This window comes from Barbus barbus, assembly GCF_936440315.1.
Source record: "Barbus barbus genome assembly, chromosome: 6".
In the NCBI taxonomy this organism is placed as follows: domain Eukaryota; kingdom Metazoa; phylum Chordata; class Actinopteri; order Cypriniformes; family Cyprinidae; genus Barbus; species Barbus barbus.
In genome coordinates this window covers 28,281,422-28,305,676 of record NC_136734.1, presented here as the reverse complement: position 1 = coordinate 28,305,676, position 24,255 = coordinate 28,281,422, and the positions used below count along the sequence as shown (strand labels likewise).

The 24,255-nt window shown below is 37.5% G+C and overlaps 1 protein-coding gene across 1 annotated transcript; it reads right to left on the bottom strand.

Annotated features, from left to right (window-relative positions):
- Nucleotides 1-1,233: 1,233 nt before the first annotated feature.
- LOC306871507 (LIM domain kinase 2-like) lies at nucleotides 1,234-23,004 on the bottom strand. The gene is made up of 16 exons (XM_079419508.1): nucleotides 22,680-23,004; nucleotides 21,502-21,598; nucleotides 14,599-14,734; nucleotides 10,906-11,015; nucleotides 9,794-9,985; nucleotides 9,344-9,449; nucleotides 8,134-8,348; nucleotides 7,780-7,966; nucleotides 7,319-7,405; nucleotides 6,866-6,997; nucleotides 6,263-6,319; nucleotides 5,356-5,421; nucleotides 4,587-4,764; nucleotides 3,874-3,929; nucleotides 3,488-3,645; nucleotides 1,234-2,813 (listed from the first exon to the last, which is right to left on the bottom strand). The coding sequence occupies exons 1-16, from the start codon at nucleotides 22,693-22,695 to the stop codon at nucleotides 2,651-2,653; spliced, it is 1,956 nt and encodes a 651-aa protein (XP_079275634.1). The 5' UTR covers nucleotides 22,696-23,004; the 3' UTR covers nucleotides 1,234-2,650.
- Nucleotides 23,005-24,255: the final 1,251 nt, after the last annotated feature.

Genomic DNA, 24,255 nt, shown 5'->3' with positions numbered 1-24,255 from the left:
CAAGTGGTCACAAATTAGTTAAAAACCATTTAAATTGTGAAATATTACAATTTTAAATAACTGCTTCTATTTTAGCATAGATTTTCAAATTTTATTTTACCTGTATGACAAAGCTGACTCTTCAGCAGCCATTACAGTCTTGATTCTTAAGTAATAATTATAATATGCTGATCTGATACTTTATAAACCTTTTTGTCACGTTTCGAAGGGTTAAGGTACTTAACCCATTTAATCCCACCGGTACAAAAGGTTTTCATTTATAAAGCTCTAAAAACCTTACTGACTGATGTTTTAGTGCACTTCATGCAAATATGGAAGAAAAAAAAAGGGTCTTAAATATGTGCAGTTTCACATGATTAGTGCAAACTGTCACATGACCAGAGCAGTTTATTTCCTGTTTGTACCTTGAGAAGATGATAACTGCATCAAAGCTCCAAAACAAAAGGCTGGTAAAGTATGTCAACATAAAGATATGACAAAGATTTTTGGTACACTATCTTTAAGGTGTCTAGTATTATATGCATTCACAAATATTCAGTTTTGTTGAGTGTAGTCACAGAATGAGTAAACATGTTGATGGTCACAATAGTGACCGGTGGGATAACAGTGAACTTAGGTATACAATATAAATACAATTGCAGTTCTTAGTGAAAATTACACTAAAATGTTGCAATTAAATCCAATTAAACAAAAAAAAAATTACAATATTGACTTTGTAATGCTGGTAGCACTAAAATAAAAATTTGATGTTATATTTTATTTAAAAAAAATTATTTTGAAATGCGTTGATGGTTGAAATTATGATCTTCTCAGTGTTCCTATTAATGTTGCATAAGGTTTTTTAAGCATAATGGTATACTGGGTTTACTCCAGGAGCAGGTTTGGAAAATATTACAATTTATGTGTATGTTTCGACTTAACAAGTGGCCTCTGTTATATTTAACTTATTCAGTGAAATGTCACACATAAAAATGGCCATTGTAAAACTGGAAATGAAAGGTCAAATCAAGCACACTGCATTGTGGGATATAGTTTTGGAATATTTCAGCTGTTGGTCTTCTATAAGTCAGCATACTGTTAATAGTATACTGTATTGTGCAGAAATAGCAACAGTTGAATGCTGTTCAGAGCAGAACAACTGTCAGCATCTTATTCTTTACACAACAACGCCTCCCTGAGGTTTATTAAACACTTACAAAAAAGATCAAATTGTGAGTGAAAAAGAGAGGAAATGAAGATAGCCAATACGTACTCATCTTTATTCATGAAACATTAGTGTAAGAAATCCTGTGGCGTACAAGTAGTGGTTATAATTTTGTACATGTCAGTACCTTAAGACTAGGGAAAAAATGCTCTTTTACAGCGTTTCACATTCTACAAACATGAAAACTACAAATCCACATTATCCCAACATATGACATCAAATCTATACAAACATGAACAATATATCCAGTTAATTTAAACATTAGTGATCAAAGTAAGGATGACATTAATTTTCATCACAAAACGTCACTTTTGTGATGAAACGTCAATTTTGATTACAGCCTGTTTCAGTACTGAGCTAGAAACGGCCGGTCAAGATCCAGCATTACGATCTCACATCATTTCACTTGGAGAATACAACTCCAGAGCTGTTTAGATACAGAGAAAAATGATCCTTGCCCTGTCATGGTATATTTACAAGGTGAGTCCATGACAGCGGAATAAACTACTCCAGTTTTCAAATAGCTGATGTATCAGGAATGAACTACAATGTAAGACGCATTTCCAAGAAACCACACATAGGAAACCAAATCTGAACTCAGAAACGTATTATTTTCCTTTCATAAGTGTTTTCTCTCTCTCCGTCTTCAGATGATAGAGTTGCAGGGGTCAGGACTCAAGTGCTAGTGCCACAGAAACAGTCAAGGGATTGAGTGCACTTAAGCACACTGCAGGAGGCAGTGTGGTTCAACAATCTTTGATTTCAGGTCGTTTCAATTTCATCAGTCAGTGGAACCTTCCAATACTTTTTACAATTTGAAATATAGAGGTTAATCACCTGAAAACATGTCCTGGTCACATTAAACCCCATTTTTTAAAAATACACCTCACTTTTACATTTCCAGGACAATAAAGCACATTTCCTCCTAAATTAATTATTTTATTATTATATTATATGTTTTTGCAATTCCCAATATTATAATTATGACCCAGACATATTCTTGAAAGGTTTAATGACAAACACACTTTTATAATTGTTGTGATTGAAAATTGATCAATTTAATGGATGCTACACAATAAAAAAAAAATCTGACATTTGAAACTTCATTAGAGAGATCTATAACTCAACTAGTGGTAAGCACTCTTTTAAAGGTTTGTGCTACATGGTTAAATCATAACTAAACCATCCACATTAGACGGAAGGGGGAAAAAATGTCAGAAAGGTGACTGAAATGTACCTGTTCCTTTAACAGAACTCTGCCAAGAACCCTTTGCAGTTCTAGAATGCCCTCAAAGTTCTGAGCGTCATGACAGACCTCTCCGAAGAACACCAGCATCAGCATGTTCCCAGTTATGCAAACCCAAGGTAAATGCTCCGATTCAGTTCTGTAAACTCATTTAAAAAAAAAAAATTCCAGCCCATTCCTCAGCCTGCACTGCTGTTGGATTAGTCTATGTTGTTTTCCTGGTTTTCAGAGGCAATTTCACTGGGTCCATAAGTCCTTAAAAACTTCTGCTGAAGATCGTCCAGTTCAGCAGGCAGAGGGATATGCAACTCCTGATTCAGAGCTAATGCCTCAAAACAGTCCTCCAACTTCTGAAAAGCAGGCCTGAAGAAGACAGGAAGAGGAAAGAGGTAAGAACACGAAGCATTTCCGTCTATTATAGGGTAATGTTAATCACCATTATACATGTAATATCTAGATACTCTACTGTTCAAAAGTTTGGGATCAGTATAAGTCTTTTATGCTCACAAAGGCTGCATTTAATGGATCAAAAATGAAAAGCTCTAATATTATGAAATACCCTTAGAATTCAAAATAACTGTTCATTTTAAAATGTTATTTATTCCTGTGATGGGAAAGCTGAATATTCAGCAGCCCTTAATGCAGTTTTCAGTGTCACACGATCCTTCAGAAATCATTTAAATATGGTGATTTGGTGCTCAAGAAACATTTCTTATTATTAGTTGAAAATAGATGCGCTGCTTCATTTTCAGGATTCCTTGCTTAATAGAAAGTTAAAAAGAACAGCATTTATTTGAACAAAACAATCTGTCACTTTTTATCAATTTAATGCATCCTTGCTGAATAAAATTATTCTTCATGAAAAACTGAAACTTTCACAAGCGCAGGTCATTAATCATAACGCCACATCGCCCAAAGGAAATGATCATTTCACATCTGTTTTGCTAGGGAAGAACCTATTGTTTCCAGTTTAAACTCATCTTCAATATTACTGCTGAAAAAAGGAAGGACATTCATGACAAAAGAGTGCCACTTACCGGTTGTCAGGGGTGAGATCACAACAAGCCACAGCCAATGCGAAGAAAGCTGGAGGACAGTGTTCAGGAAGAAACTTCTCGATGAATTTTCTCACATTGAGCCCAAAATCAAGCATTCTCGGGAGACACTCGGGATCTGCATAAACCTGACCGATAATCTAAACCAGAAGAAGAGTTCAAAATGAATGAGGACAAATGAAAGCGAAATAAACATGAAGTGTTCTCTTAAATAACTAAAAATGAAATGTAGCAGTTTTGACTCAAACCAGTCAAGCTCAACATTTGTATTCAAGCGCTTACATAAATGACAGCTCTAGGAGCACATGCTGTCCTCATAAAGATGTGCCATAAAGTCAGAGATGTTTACCACAACAAAAGACTCTTACCTCACAAAGCACAATGCCAAAAGAGAAAATATCCACCTTCTCATCGTAGCGTTTACCTGTTTACACACATAAAAGAGATCCATCAAGAAAAACAAGCCTACAGAACAACTGAAAAACACCTGTTTATAGCAGACTGTGCCAATTACCTGGAAGAACATACACACACAAAAAACAACTTGAGCACAATATTTTCAGAAAGCAGTAATGGAGATTTATTTATATGCAATTAAACTGTTAGATCAAATGAACAGAGAGGAAGTACACCGCTGTACACCACTCTAGTCAAGGCATTTGCCTTCACCGTTCAGACATCTTTAAATCATTCAAACGCAGCATGTGAATGCATCAGTGGTTAGCAGATTGCCATTAATATTTAAAGAAGCAAGCATTGTTTAAGTTATTTGCATACTTGATGTATGACATTTCATTACTTTATCTTTGGCACCACAATTCAGGGTTAAAAGTGGCACTACTAACCCAATTGTTATCATTTGTGTAACCTAGGGTTAAACCTGAGCTTGGAATCTGGATTTAACAAAAAAAAAAAAAAAAAGATGTTGGACTCAAATGTAATATGAAAAGCTTTTTTTTTTTACCTAAATAATCTTTAACAGACTACCACTGGCAACATTCACACAATTCGTTATGTGAGCATGGTGGCAAAATCTGAACCTAAGTCTTAGTAAATCTTCAGTGTAACACTCTCTTCTCACCATTAAGCATTTCTGGGGCCATCCAGTATGGGTTCCCCACCACCGTGTAGCGTTTCTTGCGGTCAATCCGTCTAAACAGTCTTTTCTTATTGGTTGGTTTGTCAGGGGGTGGCTGCTTGACCTTATCCTCCATGATTAGACGAGATAGACCAAAATCTGCCACCACGACGGTGTTGTCCTGCAGGTGTCAGACAAGTAGAGCAAAAAAGGACAGATGTGCAGAAATGTTTAGCATAGTTTATACTAGTACAAAGGAACCCTAAACATAAAAAAGATACACAAAATAAAAAGTATAAAATTCAAGAAAGATCTTAACATCAGAAGTCAATCCTAGCTTTAAACTATTTGCGCTTGTCTAAATGTTTAACTAAGCCCTAAAGGCATGCCGAGTATTCTCCTAAAACGGTTCTTTAAATAACTTGTCATAAGTGATTCACTCAGGATATGTGAAACACTGGGTCAGACTGCATTTCCTGTCTTATCTTCTTTCTACTAACTAAACAAGTAAGCAATCATTAACTAAACAATCCTCGAGTGTGAACAGATCTTCACCCTTCACTGAGGTTTATCTCTCCTGCTCGAGTGTTCTTACATAACTTGTTTTTTGGTGCTTGTCTACTTTAGCAGTTTTGTTTGTACTGACACAAGTCTGTCAGCTATTCTCGATTATGAAAACCTGTTTCTAGGCCCTGGGCTCTCCAAGCAAGGCCAAATAAGTGTAGACTTTGATCTGAGTTAATATGTGGAATGGGTGAAACTCGTCCCGTACCAGTTTGACCAGGCAGTTGTGAGAGTTCAGATCTCGATGTATGATGCTCATTGAATGGAGATATGCCTGAAAGAATAAGAAAATAAAATCAATCAGATGAGCCGGAAAAAGAGCTTGTGTCTGAGCAAAATAAAGAAAGACAGAACTGCATGAGGAATCTACAACCTCTTGATCACCACCACAAAAAGAAGCTTTGTTACCAGCTTCAGCAGATTTTTGAGTTCTCTCAACTTATTTTTGTAGGAGATTCTCAACTTTTTGTTGTATAAACTTAAAACAACAAGTTGAGAAAACTTAAAAATCTGCTGAAGCTGGTTGCCTTAAAATTTTAAGTTGGCTCAACTTTTTTTTTTTTTTTTACAAAAGACCTCCTTCCAATTTCTGAAATGTTACTCCATGAAGTCACCACAGATTCTTCTTTTAACTGGATTAATGAATTCGGGCACAAAGTGTTGATACTAGTATTTTTGGTCTTCTAATGACCCCAGATGTAATGCAAAATTATGACTGTTTTTAAATAGTCCCTGTTTGCTATGGGTTGACAAAGAGATAGTCCCACCCCAAATTTATGCTAGTGGTTTATGCCAGCCAATGTTTCTGCATCAGACTGGTTGGGGCACTTAAACAACAACATGTTAATAGCACCAAAGCCAATGTTTACACTTCACAGGCAAATCAACCTACTGAAGTCTTACTTTTAATCTCTAAATATTAAGCTGGAATGGGAAAATGTTTTTAACATCTAAAAAATTATCCTGTTTTATCTCACCATTTCCTTCAAAGTATGTGTATATATATATATATATATAACTGTCAGTTCTGATGTTCAAGTGCCTCAAATGTTGTACAACAATAGCTTATGTTGTTTTGCAAAGCTGTAAGTGTGCAGACCCAGAAGCCCACTCACCATTCCAGATGCAATGCTTTTTGCAAAGCTAACTCTCTGTTCCCATGGGAATGAGTCCTGTAGGAACAGAGAGAGAGAGCGAGAGATGAATTGCTGACCTAGTTTATAACCACACTATAATACAGCCCAGTGTGACAGCACGCTATGCTGTCCGTGAATTAGAGAGGAAATCGTTACATAACGGTAGCCGCTTAGTCAAATTACACACACAGACAACTTTTATAGAAAACATTATAGTGCATTAGAGAGGCACAATGACAGACTGAACAAGAGAGGTATATCATCTGTTATCCTTATGTTTGGTTTGAAGCAATCCAGGTGGGTGATCTGGAAAAAATTCTCACTAGAATCCCTCACCTGGAAACACTTCATACCTCCTTTATCTCTCTTCCACTGCAACCACACAACTGCGTTTTCTTCCTCTCGTTTCATCGATTGTTTATATTTTCCAGTCCCTATTCTCTGTCCCTCTCCCTTCCTCCTTACAAAGTTCATCTCAGGTGAACGGAGACAGTGACAAAGACTAAAACACTAACAGATGATATACAGCCCTTCCTAGAAGCAAGAGGAAAGGAAAAAAGGGATTTGAAAATCAGGACGCACCGTGTCTCGGATAAAATCCTTTAGAGTGCCTCCCTCAATGAACTCTGTTATCAGATTAAGACGCTTGTCCTTGTACAAAACCCCAATGAACTTCAAAACGTGTGGGTGATCAAGACTTCTCATCACTTTTACCTGGAAAAGAGAAAGAGAGAGAGAGAGAGAGAGAGAGAGAGAGGGGGAAAAATACGAATTGCTAAGATTCTTCAAATGATTCATACTAAATACAGACTCTTTTCCTCTGAAGAAAATCACAAATGCAATAGTAACACTGTCTCGGCGCCACATGGATCTGTTTTATCTGCGGTTTAAATCAAACCCTGATACTGACCCTGAGCAGACAACAAAGGGACGGAAGGAATAAAAGTGGATATAGAGAGACGAAGGAAAAGAAAATTGTGGTAATCGGATGGACGAATGAGAGGTACTTGTGGGGAAAGAAAGGGATCGTCATACCTCCTTTAGGAACGTTTTCTGTGTCTCTTCATCACAGCGGATCAGCTCCTTCATGACCATCACCTCACCTGTGGCTTTATGTGTCACCTACCAAAAAAAAAAAAAATGACAATATTAGGGTTGGAACATAAATTATTTCCAGTTCTTCAAAAATATTGAACCCAAATAGTTTTAATAAACTTCAGCCGCATTGTTCTGCCAACTGTGAATGGAACTACTGAATGGACACTACTGAACTTATTCCAAGTAAAAAAAAAAATGCTTTAGCCAAGTTGCTCGATAATAGAATCATTAAGGAACCACAATTCATTACTGTGGAATCAGAATTCCTTATGATTCCATTACCAAAGGAAATACAGACCTGTCTTCCAACTATGAACTAAGCTTCAGTGCAGTGAAACAGCTCTTCTAGACACTGCAATATGCACAAAATGAGGAAAGGTTGTTAAACATATGCACACCTTTATGGCCTGTCCAAAGAAGCCTTTTCCGAGGATTTCTCCATGGATGAGGTCACAGGGGCGGAAAATACGGTGGGAGCAGCTGGAAGGAGAACGGAGGGATTCAGAGCGCCCGATATCTCGAGTTAGAATCGGAGGGTCCTTAGGAGATGAAGAAACTGGAGACTTGCAAATGCTGTTGCTACGTCTACAACACACAAGACAAAAGTATTAATTCTGTACAAACCCAAATAGCAATTTGAAAAGGATAAACAAGTGTGTAATGTGTTTATTTTGCACCATCTCTGTATGTCCACATCCACTTGGAATCAAAAATGTAAATGAATTGTGCTCCAATTAGATGACATATGTTACCTGAGGGACCTCCTTTTTAACGTCCCGTTTTCCACCGAGTCGCTTCGTTCGATCTCAGTATCCGCTGAGGAGGACATACGCATGCGGGAGGCTACGGGGACACCCAGTTGATTGCGGGAAGAGCCCAGGCGGAGTCGGTCCAGACGCTGTCTGACTGGATCATATTCCATCAACAGTTGCAGTGTCTGACTGGTCCGATGGATCAGGTCCTCCACCTGGAATAACCAATCCAAATTCAGGTCAGATACACTCTGGTTGTTTTGATAAGGGTCACAACAACAATTAAAAGCTAGAGGACAGCATTAAGTCATAAAAGTTCAGTATTGTGCATTAGTGCTGTTCACATAGATAACATTGATTTTCCTCCCAGTGCTGGTGCCACACAAAAGGTCTTTCTAAAGGTTCAAAAGATAAGCCCTCAAAATCAACACTGAATTTAAGATTATGTAATACACAGGAACAGTGGAATATGTTGAATATTCAATATTTTCAGCTCGACAAATCTGGACGTGCAGCAATGAAGACTGCTTTCTGTAATTGTGATTATGTTCATTTCGCGACTTTTCCAGGAATTTTCAATTTTTAAGGAGCTGCTCATTACGTCGGGCAGATGGCTTCCAAACAAAGTCAGTCCAAAAACCTCCTTGTACGTGATTAAATTAGGGCACAAATCCGTGACAACAGAAGTGAAGCAGTGGAAATCAGACATTAAGGATAAATGGTGGGAAAATGAAATCACATTTACAAATGCACGATAAGAATGCAAAGCATTTACATAGGAGTTAACAAGTCACTTTAGTACAAGAGTCTACATACACAGACCTCCCAACATAGGTATGCATTACAAAGTTAAACTCATGCATGACTACTGTCATTTTATTCTTAAGAAAACTAAATACTGCTTCTGCAACATCAAAAAACATATCCAGTGCTTGGACAAAACAGATGCATGTCAGTTTAGAATTAAGCTCCAAGTGTCATAAAAAAAATAGTGTAAATTCAATGCATGACCAGGTTAAAGTAATTATCATGGTATGAAAGGCGTGTCATTGTATGTGCTGGGACAAGCTATAGTATGAGTTTGTGTTCCAAATGCTTACCATGCCGTTCCTCTGTATTGACACATTGCTTCAACAAGTTCACGTTGGCACTATTTCATCTCACCTCAAAGCTAATAGGAAGCATGGTAGTGCTAAAAAATGGAAAGTACCTCCTCCTCCATCAGAGCTGACACCGGGAGTCCATTGATCTCCAGGATTCGGTCCCCAACATGGATGGCGTTCCGAACCTCTGGACTAATATGCATCCCTCTGACCCTGTTACGATAAGATTTTGGGAGATTTCCATCATGAAAAGACAGGTTAAGAATGATAAGAGAAATCTCATTCAAAGAACACAAAAATAAAGTGGCAGTTTGTGCCCTCAGTCCAACATAAGCAGTCATATCACCACAGTTATGCAACACATTCCACGTGTCTCTGGCATTGGGTGTGGTGGCATTGTGGTGAATCTTCGAGGTGATAAATAACTTAAGCAAGTTTCAGTTATTCCAAATGTTTCTCTGACTGCTTGCTTAACCAGGACTCAAACTAAGATCTCAAGTAAAATAATTGGGGAATGCATCAAATGTATTACATGTTAATTCCACATTTCTACTTACTCTTTGACCTGGACACTGGCCGTGGCACTTGTGCAGTCTCTAGTCACGCTGACAGAGAAACCTCTTTTACCATTGGTGGCAGAAGGCATGGACACCAGAATCACTGTGTGAGGGAGCAGGTCCGATGGAGAGTCGGCCAAATTGCGCTTCTCCAACACCGGTGTCAGGACCACCTGCTTGTAGCATTTACCACTGCATAAGAGACAGAAGTTGAAGAGGCTCATTTGAGTTTGAACACTTTAGGACCTGAACTTTCAGGACAAGACCTGACAAGAGCAAGTCACCTCTAAACATGTTATAAAACCCTTGGATCTGTGTCAACCTGCCTGTGCTTTACTGAAAACAACAAATGAAGATAAACAACAGACAAAATAGCAAATTGAATCATATAAAAGAAAGTTGAGAAAGAATAAAAACAATAAAAAAGGTTATATCGCAATAAATTTAGCTGCTTACCTGTACTCAATCTAATACAAATTTAAGTTCCCAACGTTTGAACTTAACATGTAAAGGCTACTCATGGGTAGTTTGCAATACAAGTGTTTCCTCAATAAAATCTGGAACTAATGGGCCTTCTTCATGAAACATGAATAGAACAAATGTGTGTACCTAACTGTTTTTTGTAAACTGGTACTTTAAAATAAATTAGTTCATTTATTAAAGCATGAATTAAGTGAATTTAAAAAAGCCAGATGTGCATAAAATCTGCAATTCCTCCTTGCAAAAAAACAAAAATAAAAAAAACGATTTAATGTGTTGCACAAAAAATGAATAGATTTTGTTCAGTTTAGCTTTCAAAAACAGCTTTGCAATTCTGCAGTGGCATCCTATTGAACAACACAAATGATACTAGAGATCATAGCTACAAGGATATTGAAGATGGTTACTTAAAATAAAAAGTCTAAAACTGAAACATATTTACATTTTTTAGTGAATTGTCAGGACACACCTCATAAAACTGGGACATCTGGTCACCCTAGCTAAGATATCTAAAGTCAACACAGAGGAATCGTCACTACAGTTTGTAGCTAATGCGTGTAAAGTTTCCGCCCCAGTACAGTCTACAATAAATACATGTACAGTTTGGAGGTGAAGTGTGTGAAGTTACTCACCAGTAGAGTTTGGTTCGTTCTACTAAGGCATAGGTATCCTGATCCTCAATCACCACCCTGCAGCTTAAACACACAAAGCATTCGGGGTGGTATTTATAGTCTCCTGCCACCTGAAACACACCAATGCCCAGTGCACATCAGAACATCGCCATAATGCTTTGAGATTTCAATCCAAATGTCCATAATGGACATCCCAAAAGATAATGCTCAGTGTCAGCAACACCAGCCCTGACAGTGGTCCAGAAACACTTTTTCTGGGATACTCCTGTGTGCTGAGTGGATGCAGATTGCTCTCTGCCAAGCCCAGGTGTGGTGGATCATGCCTTCATTGTGCTTCATCTGCTTTGTGTCGGTGTACTGTCTTCACTCAGTCTGCATTCTTTAACAGTGACGCGGCCTTTTTCTTTAACACCTGCTAGTGTCTGGGCCTGTCTGTTATCAGAAGTGACATAAGGTTGCCAGTCCCTTCCCCACAGCCATGATCCCATGCCCTTAAATGACACATCATTTGTGTCAATCTCTGTTTAACACCTCCTACCTCTATTTAATGCAGGCTCTTGCTTTGAGCGGAGCTCCCTCCCATAAATATTACAAGAAAAGTTTGGGGTATAACATTTTAATGTTTGGCCCTTTTTACTTGTTTTTATTTTCTGATGTTTCACCCTAAAAAAAAAAAAAAAAAGGATAAACCCGGAAGGACAGTCAAAATATGCAACCACAATGGAAATACATAAACCATAAATATCCATTCACTAGTCATTAGCAAATACAATTCCACAGAAAATCAATTTCATAAATCAAACACCCACACATCTTTTAAACTGGTAAACAATTAAATCCTTTTCTTTACAGGCCTGATGTTTTATAGGAGCACTCACTCAATATCAATTTGCTTTCATCCTCACTCCTTAGAAATATATTACACACACAGTTTCCCCACTCTCACTTACTCATATCAATTAAATATGAATGGAAAATTATTTAACCAAAAACCCTCTGGCTCTTCCTTTCATTCTGGCTGAATGGAGAAAGTATGAGGTCACGCTGAGGTTTCATTTAAAGTGAACCACAAAATACAGATTAGCAGTTATGTTTACTGAGCTGTGAATCAATAGTCCCAGGGTTTGACTAACCAAATTCTTTGGTAATTTCTCAGCTGGGGAAGCCACACCTCCTCATGCAGGCTAAAACGTTCAACAATCAGAGTTCAGAACATGTAGACAGGCAATTAGAGGATTTCATGCCTACTTGGTTTTGGTCTTGGTCATTCTAGCATTAAATAATGCAAATTAATATCACAACACTCAAAAGTAATGAAAAAAAGGTGTATAATAATAAATATTTGTATTTCTTTGGTGACCAAAATGCATGTAAAATAGCAACTGACCATCTGGTAATCAGCAAAGCTGGCAGGGTATAGGAATGATGTAATATTTAATGTCTACATTTACAGTGCTTTGCTCAAGGGAAGTTAGCTGAACAGCTTGACACTTGGTTCAACCTGTGAGTAAGCATGATGTTTCAAATATTTTTTGAGCATACACAACTTATACACGTCATAACTGTCTGTGTGTTACAGCAGAGTGTGAATGTGTATGTGAGCAAGGCTGTTGCCCAGCAGTACTTATAAAAGAGCCACCCCTCCCTTAGGACTCAAGGAGTCATATCATCACGGCTAAAAAACACCTAAAAAAATAACAACTCTCTATGTGAACGTTTCTCACCCAAGAATGTGACATACTAAAAAGTGGCAGCAGAACCATTACAGCAGCTTTAGACAGAGAAATGTAACTCCAAGATGAAGAAAAAAGGGGAAAATAGGGTAGAAACTCAACTGCAGTGAACAGTGAGTAACTTTAATCCAGCCAAAGAAAAGAGTTTATTACCATGGATGGTCTACGAACAAATACACAAACACATTCAAACAAGCCTTTCAGCTGTGAGGATGTGATTTCTCCCTGCCTATCTTTCAGAGGTTTTGACACCCTGCTGCTTGTGCTTCTGAGCCCACAACTGGCAACGCACCCTGACCAGAAATACTTGGCATCCGTCAATCCGAGCCCAAACAGAAAAGGCCCATTATGAGTTTTGCTCACTGGCAAATTCTCTTCTTTCTCCCACTTTTCTCTCTTAACCTATTCAAAAACGACCTGTTTTTTGAGCAGTCATGTGTTTAAATTAGAGATAGATTTGCAAGTCTCTCTCACAAATCGATACGGCTTCCATTAGCATCATAATTACAAAGCTTCTCATTGAAGCCCATGCAAAGGCATTCCAGACGCATGATGAAACGGCACATAACACTGAGCCCATTCCAGCCTTCAGATCACAGTCACCCTGGTCACAGGAATGAGATCATTTATAATAGTCAGCAGTAACAGCTAGTCTGAATTCAAGTGAGATATGATTCAAAGACAGCTATGAATCAAGTTTTACTCGGCATAAGAAAACTAATGAGTTATATATCCTAGAAGGAAAAGTAAAATATTACGCAGCGCCTGAAAGTAGTCCCCAGCTATATCATAACTAGTTACCTAGCTGGGGACTACTTTCAGGTGCCTGCTGCACCCATGATACGGCAGCAAAGTTCCTTGATTATTACGCCGGAATGAGAGTATAGTTCCTAGCCATATCGGCCTAGAAAATCGCAACTTTTCATTTTCCATCGGTCTTAGTACACAATGTAACTACAGAAGAGACAAACTTTAAATAGGAAAACTATCAAAACTCTTTGGTCATTTTTGAGCGAGATGCTAATGGTCCCGGAGATCAGCTGAATGGATTCAAAAACTGTAAAACTCAACTGTTTAACTCTAGGGGAGTTGTAAAATGAGCCTATTTCCAAAAAAGTGGAGTGTTCCTTTTAAACCTTTATTCACTCTCGAATCAAAACGCTAATCAACAAACTAATAACTAAATCAAACATGGTGACACTCTAACATGTGAGAACCAATGATGTTTAAGGTTTTTCTTGCTATATTTGTTGTAGTCTGGATATTTGTTTGTATGGACTTTTAAACTACATTTACGTCCTTTTTGAAACTTGTATTAGGTTCAGTTTATTTTCATATGGATAAAATCAACAGAAACATTTTTCGTGTTTTGCAAAACAACATGAGGGTGGGTAAATGCTGATAGGACTTTCATGTTGGGGTGAATCATCCCATCAAGTCTGCAAAACAATTAACCACACTCAGCTGAATCTGATGACAGTTTGGATAATCATAACTTGCACCTTTGATACTATACTGTGGTAGTGATGTTGGAACAAATATAACAGGGCTTTGGTCATTTGTGAGACAGCTGTAGGGCAATTTTTGACTCATAAGTTCGTAATGCTTATGTAAGGCCTTCATAACGAGAAATTTAAGCTTTGTGTCTTTCATATGCTTTCCTCCCACAAGCATCACTCAAATGTGATTCATTTGCTCACATTAGGAGTGGAAAAGCAAGTTTCAACCACCCTTTACCTTATCAGTGACCTCTTCTGTACCAAGAAAAACATCTGCACTTATTGACTTTTGTCTGCCTTCATTAGACCTCTTGTTTTAGCCTTGTAAATATTTACTGAATGAGACAATGGTATGTTATCTGAGCAGCTCTTGGGCACGTTAGCATTTGTCTTGTGAAATCTTTACTTAAGACCTTTCTACTGAAAGTCAGTTTTGTCACTCAGTGGATTTTTTTTCTTACCATAGCAGGTCCAGTCATAAGCAGCGAACAGCCATGGCACAACTCCCCAAACTTCTCGCAGTAGTGTTTGTGGCAGTACAGCTTCCCCTCTTTCTCAAAGTACCAGTTTGTCAGGAGATCAAAGCACACAGAACACCTGGAAGAACAAAGTGAAACATTCTGTTTGTAGACATTCCGTTCAGCAACTTATCTGAAATCGTCTCTCCATGAAAGAGGAGGAACCTGAATGACCGAGATGCTTAGCAAAGTGAGGATTATGGCTTTGTTGGGCCATAAACAGTCCAAAAGCATGTGACTGCTTTAGGTATTTGACATGTTCACCACATCCCTGGACTTTCATGTTTGAAGTTTTACAGAAATATTTCACCTAACAATCATTTACTCTCCGTCGTCATCTGTGAAACACAAAAAAGGATGAAATATTGAAGAATATCTTAACAGCCACTATTCTGTTCCTCAACACAACAACGGCAACTATCAAATGACTTCTCAAGGTTTGGAATATAGTGCAGAGATCATACGGACTGTACATTCTTCAATATCTCTCCTGTTGTGTTTCACAGCCAAAACAATGTCATACAGGTTTAGAATGAGATGAGAATGAGTAAATCATTTAGTTTAAATTTTTAGTTGAACTTTTCCTTTAACATTAACAAAACATTTGGGTACAAAACACAGATGGTCTACCAAAACAAAGTAAAAAAAGAAGTTATTAAATGTTTGAAACAGTGGCTGAAGTGTTTCAGTCATACATCTGAAAATAACCCAAAATACACAAAGAACTTCCTACTTTAAGACACATCTTCTTGGAATCTGAGGTAATGTTATACAGCACTGGTCAATGTTGTCAAAGACGACACATACAGCGCGTGCAAAAATATCCATTCACTCATGACCGAGACAAAGTCCAACTGGGCAACACACAAACACTATAGTTAAGGAATTTGGGACACGAGCCAAAAGTAGTCATGAAACTTTCTCATACATACGCTCTCCAGTCAGCCACCCTACCTACAATTGGAACCTGATGCTGGGATACAAGCTATGCCACTTTAAACTATTATCTATTTCCCATAAGGAAAAAATGAGCTTAATTAAAGATTTCAAACTGCAAAGCACTTACACCTTGAGGCTTTTTTGAAACAATAAAGGATCGTTTGTCCAGGGGAGACAGGGAAGGATGCATGAAAAGCAAAAAGTTCCTCTTTACATGCCACAGCTTGTTTTGCCAGACTAGTTAGAGGTAGAGAGGGGGGCAACTGGGACCTACATCAAATGTGAAACACCTAATGGGTACACAACTTTAGCAGAAAAAGTACAGCCTTAGAGGCAAATGGCAGTACCATGATGAATGCCCAAAATATTTCCTCTAAATATACATCCGACATGCTCATATAGCCACAGTATGTGTGCTACTGCATTAATGATCCCAAATATCTGATCAAAATTTCCACTGTTAGTGAAGCAACAATTCTGCACAGAATTTTAGATCCTAAGTGCGCCAAAAGTAGAAATTAAAGAGTAACACCTAGAGGTAAGAAAGGAAAACATTTTTGCCTTTTGCTACTGGGGCAAACTAGCACGATTAAACTCTCAGACAATGGTAAAATCAGTCATGTTGTTTGGAAAACAGTTACCCTTTTTTTTTTTTTTTTTTTTTTTTTTGAGACTCTAGTCAGGAAAGGAGGTAGACAGCCACCAACTCTGAACCAAAGCATCCAAGCAGGAAATCGTCTTCAGGCCATATTCCAGACATATAATGATCTTTATTTCCACAATGAGGAAAACACGAATACTCTCCAGTGCTGCAGGGATTAACAATTAATCTTTTTAAATAATCTATTAAAATAGATTTTGGCAGACAGCATGAATGGCTCAGTGTGCGGTATGAACGGAAATTTCTAAGGGTTTAAGAACTTAAATAAAATCAAGTTGTAGTAGTTTTTATTTCCACAACTTTAGAACTCTGCCGTTCACATTTAGTGCAGAGTTTTTAGCATCTAAATCAAGGCCTGCAAACTGAAGGCTAACCATCACTTGAAACCAACTCACTGACAAACCCAACAAGACAAAGTGCCAAAGGGAAGCATCTGGCATGCAATGTTCTGCTAAAGGCCGTGCTCTCTAGCACACCATGTACCAGAAAAAGGGAAATAGAGGGAAAGAAATGGGGAAAACTGAAAAAAAAATCTACTCAATGGAATGAACATGGGGAGGATGTGGAACATAGACGTTTTGATAATGATCACATTAGTGTGAGAAGGCCACCAAACCCTCAAGCCTGTAGACAGAACGGCTAGATTTTGGTCATGTGCCCAGTTGTTGCCTTTGTTTGGAGGAATGTTGACAACCTCTGTTTCTAGAAGGAGACACAATAACCCAGTCACCCACGCAGAGTGGGCAGAACCTCGTCATCCAATCTAGGGACACCATTTGTATGCCTGTGGGGTAAAACCTGCTCACGAGTTGGGCAACCTGTGTTCCGACAGTGACATCATAGCAGATGAAAAGGTTTATGAATCATTCTCTGGCTAACATCTGTGAGGGCTTTGCAAAGGCTGAGCAGGTGTGCACATGACATAAACTTTCACCTGTGCACCAGATGCGACTGGTACATTTTGGTCACTAATTTCAAAACAGGTCTGACGTGTTCTAAAATGGAGAATACCCATGCATGGCACTTGGATAAGTTAAACATTTTTATGTTGTAATCTAAATGCTGTAAGGGAATTTAGGGATCGCAACATTGTAATATGTAAACTAGGTGACAGCAAACACAATCTGATGTTAAAAAAAAATTGCATCATATCAGCATATTTGAATGCTTTCCAATGGATGATGTGACAATTCAAAATATATTAAAATAGAATCAAATTATTTTCAATTGTAATAATATTTCACAATATTGCTGTTTTTTGCAGCTTTGGTGAGCATAAGAGACTTCAAAAACCTTTTACCAACTCTACCCCTGGTTTCATAGACAAGGCTTAAGCCTAGTCCCAGACTAAAATGCATGCCTGGGCTGTTTTAACTGAAAGAAACTTGCACTGACTGATCTTAAAATATGTCCGATTCATTGTTTTGTCTCAAGATGCACACCAGTCCTGTTTTCATTTGAGCCATATTTGTAAAAGCTACTTACATGCCTTAATTGAACTATATTTTGTGGGGAAGTCGTGGCCCAATGGTTAGAGAGTCGAACCTAATCCAAAGGTTGTGAGTTCGAGTCTCGGGCCGGCAGGGATTGTAGGTGTGGGGAGTGAATGTCCAGCACTCTCTCCACCCTCAATACCACGACTGAGGTGAGACCCTTGAGCAAGGCACCGAGCCCCCAACTGCTCCCCGGGCGCCGCAGCATAAATGGCTGCCCACTGCTCCGGGTGTGTGTTCACGGTGTGTGTGTGTTCACTGCTGTGTGTGTGCACGTTGGATGGGTTAAATGCAGAGCACGAATTCCGAGTATGGGTCATACTTGGCAGTATGTCACTTCACTTCACTTCATAGCCTAAACCTAAGCCCTGTCTGTGAATCCGGGCCCCAAACTTTCAAATGTAAGTATATATTCAACAATACTAATTAAACAACCGATACCTATGGAAGCCCGCTTCTGCCACTGAATAAAAAAAAAAAAAAGGTAATTGCAATTTTTTTTTCTTGGAATTGCAAGTTTACATCTTTCTCAGTATTGTGTGATATAAACTCACAACTGTGAGAAAAAAACTCAGAATTGCAAGATTTAAACTGGCAATTCTGAGAAAGAAAGAAAGATCGCAATTCTGAGAATTCAGAAGTCAGAATTGTGAGAAATAAACTCTGAGAACATATTCTTTTTTCCCCATCAGAACAGGACTTTATAACTGGCAATTGCTACTTTATATTATGCAATTCTGTGAAAAAAGTCAGAATTGCGAGATGTAATCTCTCAAGTGCGAGAAAAAAAGTCAGAATTGTGAGTTTGTATTCTGCGATTCTGAGAAAAAAAGTCAGAATTGCGAGATGTAAACTCGCAATTGTGAGAAAAGTCAGAATTGAGAGAAAAAATTCACAATTACCTTTTTTTATTTTTGATTCAGTGGCAGAAACAGGCCTACATAAATACAAATTTAAAAACAAACAAACAAAAAATTATATATTATAATTATATAATTATATATTTTATTTTCAGCCACTACACCATTTCAATTATTTCTGTAGAGAATGAAGCCTCTGAAAGACTTATGACAGATGATAACAACTGATGTGTATTGGGAGATTTAAATAATTATCACAGTGACTTAGAGTACTGCCATTGTAAACAACTCTCGCACTGAACCTCTGTAATGCCTATGACCTGGTATCTCAAGAACTCTCAGTTCTGCTCAGAGGAGTCAACACCTGTACTCTTTCCTGTTCCAGCTTACACCCAGAGGAAAAACAGCAGGCTTCAGGTGAAATAAAACAATTATTCAAACCTTGACATGCACTCCAAGACAAACATTACAGATAGAGAACAAACACTCCTTTCCTTCATTCCATTAGCATTCTCATTAACAAGGAAACATTCCGGTGCTCACAACTGGTATTGAGACCTCCTAAACCCTGTAGGTGCCCCATCATTGTCTGTTAACTCACAGAACTAAAGGATAAGGATCAAAAGAAATAAAGCGAGCAGACATATAAAGTCATATCCAAATAATCAACTTAATTTCCTCAAATCCTACAAAAAATACCCCATGCTTATAAAATAATAAAGAAAAAATCCTTGTGTTTAAAGATGGCCGTTGTGAATATGGTCAAAACAGCTATGCTTGGACTCGTAAGGTTAACAAGCTCAATCAATACCATAATTAAAAAAATATAACTATCTGAAGGTATTTTCATATAAACACAATTAAATTAAGGAAGTTGACATATAACAACAACAACAAAAGTGGTATTCTAAAGATGGTATTTTAAACTTTGGCTATGTAACGCTATAAAATGTCAAATTTCGCATTTTAATCTTTAATAAATGTAAGTTAATATGAAATTTCAGATCCAGGACGCATTAAGAAGACATTTCATCACCTCTATAGTTACAGTTAGAACAGTCATTAAAGCATAAGAGTTCAGTCTGTCCTTCCAATCACAAAAAAGGCATTAGTTTGACATTTGACAAAAACAGCTCTACAGAAAGGGGGATAACATATATAGTTTAGTATTTGTCTGGAGGAGCTATGAGCCGATGTCTGGGAATGTGACGGCTAACCAGAGAGGAGATCCTACCTTCACTGCAACCAAACACTAACAGGAAAACAGGGAATGCCTGCCATAACAAAAGAGGGATTCCACAGAGAAACAAAGAGTCAATCAATTAAACTAATAATAAACAGCAGAAAAATGTTAATTATTAAATGTATTGCTTATGAGTAATCAAGCACAAGGCTATGGCAATTAACCTTGTGATGGTTTCAAGCCAGAGACAAAGCCAGCTTATATATGATTTAATTGGGAAGCTCAAACTTACAGATCATATCCAACCAAAAAAATATATAAATCAACAGAGGTGAAAAAAAGCTGTACCCATGATCCAGATTGCATAAAACGTTGTGGGCTCTGGAGTAATTTCTGCTCTCATTAAGGAACACAGCATCTGAGAACCCCAAGTTTCCAGAGCATGACTGATTTGATCACGATGACCAAACTGTTCCATAAACTTAGGCTATTTGGGCTATGGACTTTTGGAATTGGGTTTTCATCCATGAATGTCATTTGAAAACAGTCTTGCAACTCAGTTTTTATAAGTCCAAAGGTCTGACTGAGTAAAGTAAAGTCAATCCTCCAAAAGCTTCTACTTCAATTCACTGAAACGCTTAATAAGAAACAATGTTTAAAAAGCTAAGAATAGTCCTTGTACAAAAGGCTTTCTGGGGTCAGTTATGCTAACTGATGTCCTTTATTCAAAAATGGTCACCGGTTTAAAAAAAAAAAAAAAGAGCAATTTGTTGCTGCATTTAGAAATATTGAGAGTAATGACTCTGGCAGGCAGTTTTTTAACTAGGGATGCAACTATTTAGATGACGCATGAATCTAGCCAAGAACTGCCAACGTAGACCTTCTAAGAGTTTTTAAATCATTAGTTTTTTCTTTAAAAAGGACCTTTACACTGGCACATGCCATTTTTCGTAGTTGCACTGCAAAAAATGCTTTTCTTACTTAGATTTAAAATCAAGAAAGATTTTCTAGACAAGTAAAAATTTATCTAAAAATCTAAGTAAGAAAAGCATTTTTTGCAGTGTAACCACTGATAAGCAGCCTTAAGGTAGCTGAAAAAGGGCCATTAGCATTTTTCATCATTCACAGTATGTTTTTCTTACACAAACAAACATTTCTCTCGTGCATTTACATGAACAAAACACTCAAGCCCCTAGATGAAGGATCTAGAAGTTCCTAGTCGCTGACAAACAATGAACTAAGCAGCCTGCAGTTCCTACATGTAGGTGTGAGAGAAAACAATGCTTTCATTTGAATGCATTTTTCCTCTCAAAAGGAAAGAAAAAGCATTCTTCTTTGTTTGGGTTTCTGGTTAACTTCACCACCCTTATTTCTCAGTAATTAGTTGTGTACAGAATTTGGTAAATAAAAACAATTCTCTGGCTAAAAATCTTAAGTTTAAAGCTTAGCTGGTCCATGCTGGTCTACAGCCTGGTGCTCAGCTGGACATCCATCCTTAAAATCCCTCAAACCATCCAACGGACAAGGCTGAAGGAACCAATTACAATCAGCGAACCACGTTAGACAGGTTTAAGGTGCATTTTTCAGCAGGGTGAAGGTTTAAAAAGAAGCATACAAATCCAAGAAAAGCAATCAAACATGTTTTTGTTTATTTCAACCCATTCCTGGCCAGTCTAGCTCAGTTTAAAGAGAAATCAAGGTAGGACCCACTGAAAGCAAGCGTTGTGCCAGGCGTCTTGAAGAACCTTCACATGAAAGGCGTCCTGAATCCTCCCTCCACAGCCCGTGCACGCGCACTCCGTCACATCTGTCAATCAAAAATCAGAGGAACATTCAAAACTGGCAACTCACACACAGGTCATGTTTGTTTACATGGGAAGCCCCAGATATTTAACTTTCAATTCGACATATTTTGTTTTTAAACTTGCGAGCACGAGCTGAAGTTTCACATTATGTAATCTCGCGCTGCTGTGATTTTATGTTGTCAGTTTGAGCATTTAAACCCTAAAAAAACCTTATCTAAATGCAATGGATTTTATATTTTTGTTGTAGAGTAGTCGTTGAATCTCATATGACCCAATGTAAGAGCCTGCAATAATGCAGTTTGACCAGTGTAATTCAGCCCTCCTAGATGTAATTCAAAAGAAAAAGACACAGCACTTCAGAGCAAACATGGCCAAACCTGAAGAATATGTAAATATACACTGCATGCTTTCCTCTCAATAACGAAATAAACACAACACAAACTGACAGTGATGAGAAAGCAGCAGTTAGGATAGCATCTGATTACAGTGATGTGATGTTTGTTCGGTCCTCCAGTAAAGTCCAGTCACCTCACGTTTATTTATACAGTACTTTATGCAGTAGATAGCTTTAAATCAAGCAGCTTTACAGTATTAAACATGGCGCTTTCAGTAAGAATTACTACTTGATTTTCTGTCTCCAGTGTGGAGCTAGCTAATGATAAAATATCTTTATTAGTGGGAAAATATGATTTTATTAAAGCGATAGTTTGGTTTGCAAAGATCAAAGCTTGATCTAGCTCAGGACTGTTTTGATTATCATAACTCTATAAGGTATTTTAAGAGAAATTATGTAGTGAATAAAATAGTTTATCCAAAAATATAGTGTCTTGTCTCATATTTTCTTATTCATATGACAGTTACTGTTACTTTTTCATATAGCTGTTTATTTACTTGTTGTGAGATTAAAATCCCTAACAAAACATCTAAACGTTTAACTTTAGATTAATTAGAAATATACGAAACATATTCAGATATATAACATCGTTGTTTACATTTGAGTAACTAATTTGTGTGTCTATGAACTGTGACAGACTTAACATAAAGAACTGGTAAGTTTTAAAGGAGCTCAAGTGCAATCCTCACCTTCTCGTTCGTCCATGTCCTCCTCGAGCTGACTGAATTATATTTGTTCAAGCTCACATGCTGGTCCAGAGAAGTCTGAAGATCTCACGGTGCTCCTTTTCTGATCCATGTGTAAGACCCACCGAGTAAATCCAGAACACCGTTTCATCCAGCTTCACAGCAAGTTCAAAGTGCCTCTCGTCACAACACAGAAATTTAACGGAGACCGGAAGGGATAAAAAAAACAGCATCACCTGAAACAGGAGCGTTTGCAGCAGACAAATCCAGAGCGCGTCCAGAGATGCCGCAGCGACATCTGTCGCCGATGAAACGAAGCATATGCAGTGATTTTTTAGTAGCCTTTATTCAGTGTATAATGCCGAAACCTATAAACACTCTTTAAAAGATCTAAAATATAGAGTCTATGTATCTGATTAATTAACAGGGTTATCTATTCCGCTGATATCTATGATGTTACAATGACACTCTAGAAAATTTCAGTTTTTAACTTTGTGGCAACATGGGAGTCCTTCTCTATTCCAGCATGCCATTGTCACTGTGCACATTTTTGTTTGATAACTGATGTCTTGTTTATGTGATGCTAGTTTATTGGAAATGGATTATATAATGAAAAATCATTTTCTACACAGCTTAATGCATGTCAGGCTGGTTTCCACTGACTATTTTATGACCTTATTCTTTAATTTCGATACAGAACAATAAAGCTGTTATGACATCTGTTGAAAATATTAGATGTATGATTGTTTTTAAATACAAGTTTTTATATACTCCCCAATTGTTTACTCAATTAAAAATGTCACTGTGCATAAGTGAAAGTCCCTAAAGGACTATAGTCCACTGAAAAATAAAAATTCTGTCATCCTTCACTCACCCTTGTGTCTTTACAAACCTGTGACTTTTTTCTGTGGAACACAAGATAAGATGTTTTGAGTCGGTAACAATACCACTTCTGTTCCCATTGATTTTCACTGTATGGACAAAAAATTCAAAGGAATTTGACGGTCAGAGGAAGTCAGGGGTCAAAAGTGTTTGCTTGTCAACATTCTTCAAAATATTATTTTAGTATTAAAAAAATGATATATTATGTGATATATGTGTTCATCGGTAACACTTTGTAATAACATTCAGTTGTAAGTCATTAGTTGATGAACTAATCATTTACAAAACATTCATAAGCGATTAATAAGTGATATACTAATAATTTGAGTATGTTTTGTTAACCCTTTAGGCGCCAGGGTTTTTTGGAAAAAATGCTGGATTTTGACATCAAGATTTCAAAAGCTTGTGGCTTGAAATGGCTTAAAGATAGAGATCTACTGTAAATTAGAAAAATGTTGGGCATGACCGAAAGTTTATGTGGGGTGTAAATATACTCATCTAATTTGCATATTATGACGTCATCAGGGGCGGCCCTCTTGAATTTCATAATATTTAGGAAATAGTAGATATTGAATTGATGTTTGATTTTTTTGTTTGTTTTTTTGCCTTTTTCTCCTCATTCCAAATGATCAGAAAAGAGGAAACCAACAATAAAACAGGAGAAAGTACTAAATTATTACTATATTACTATACTATA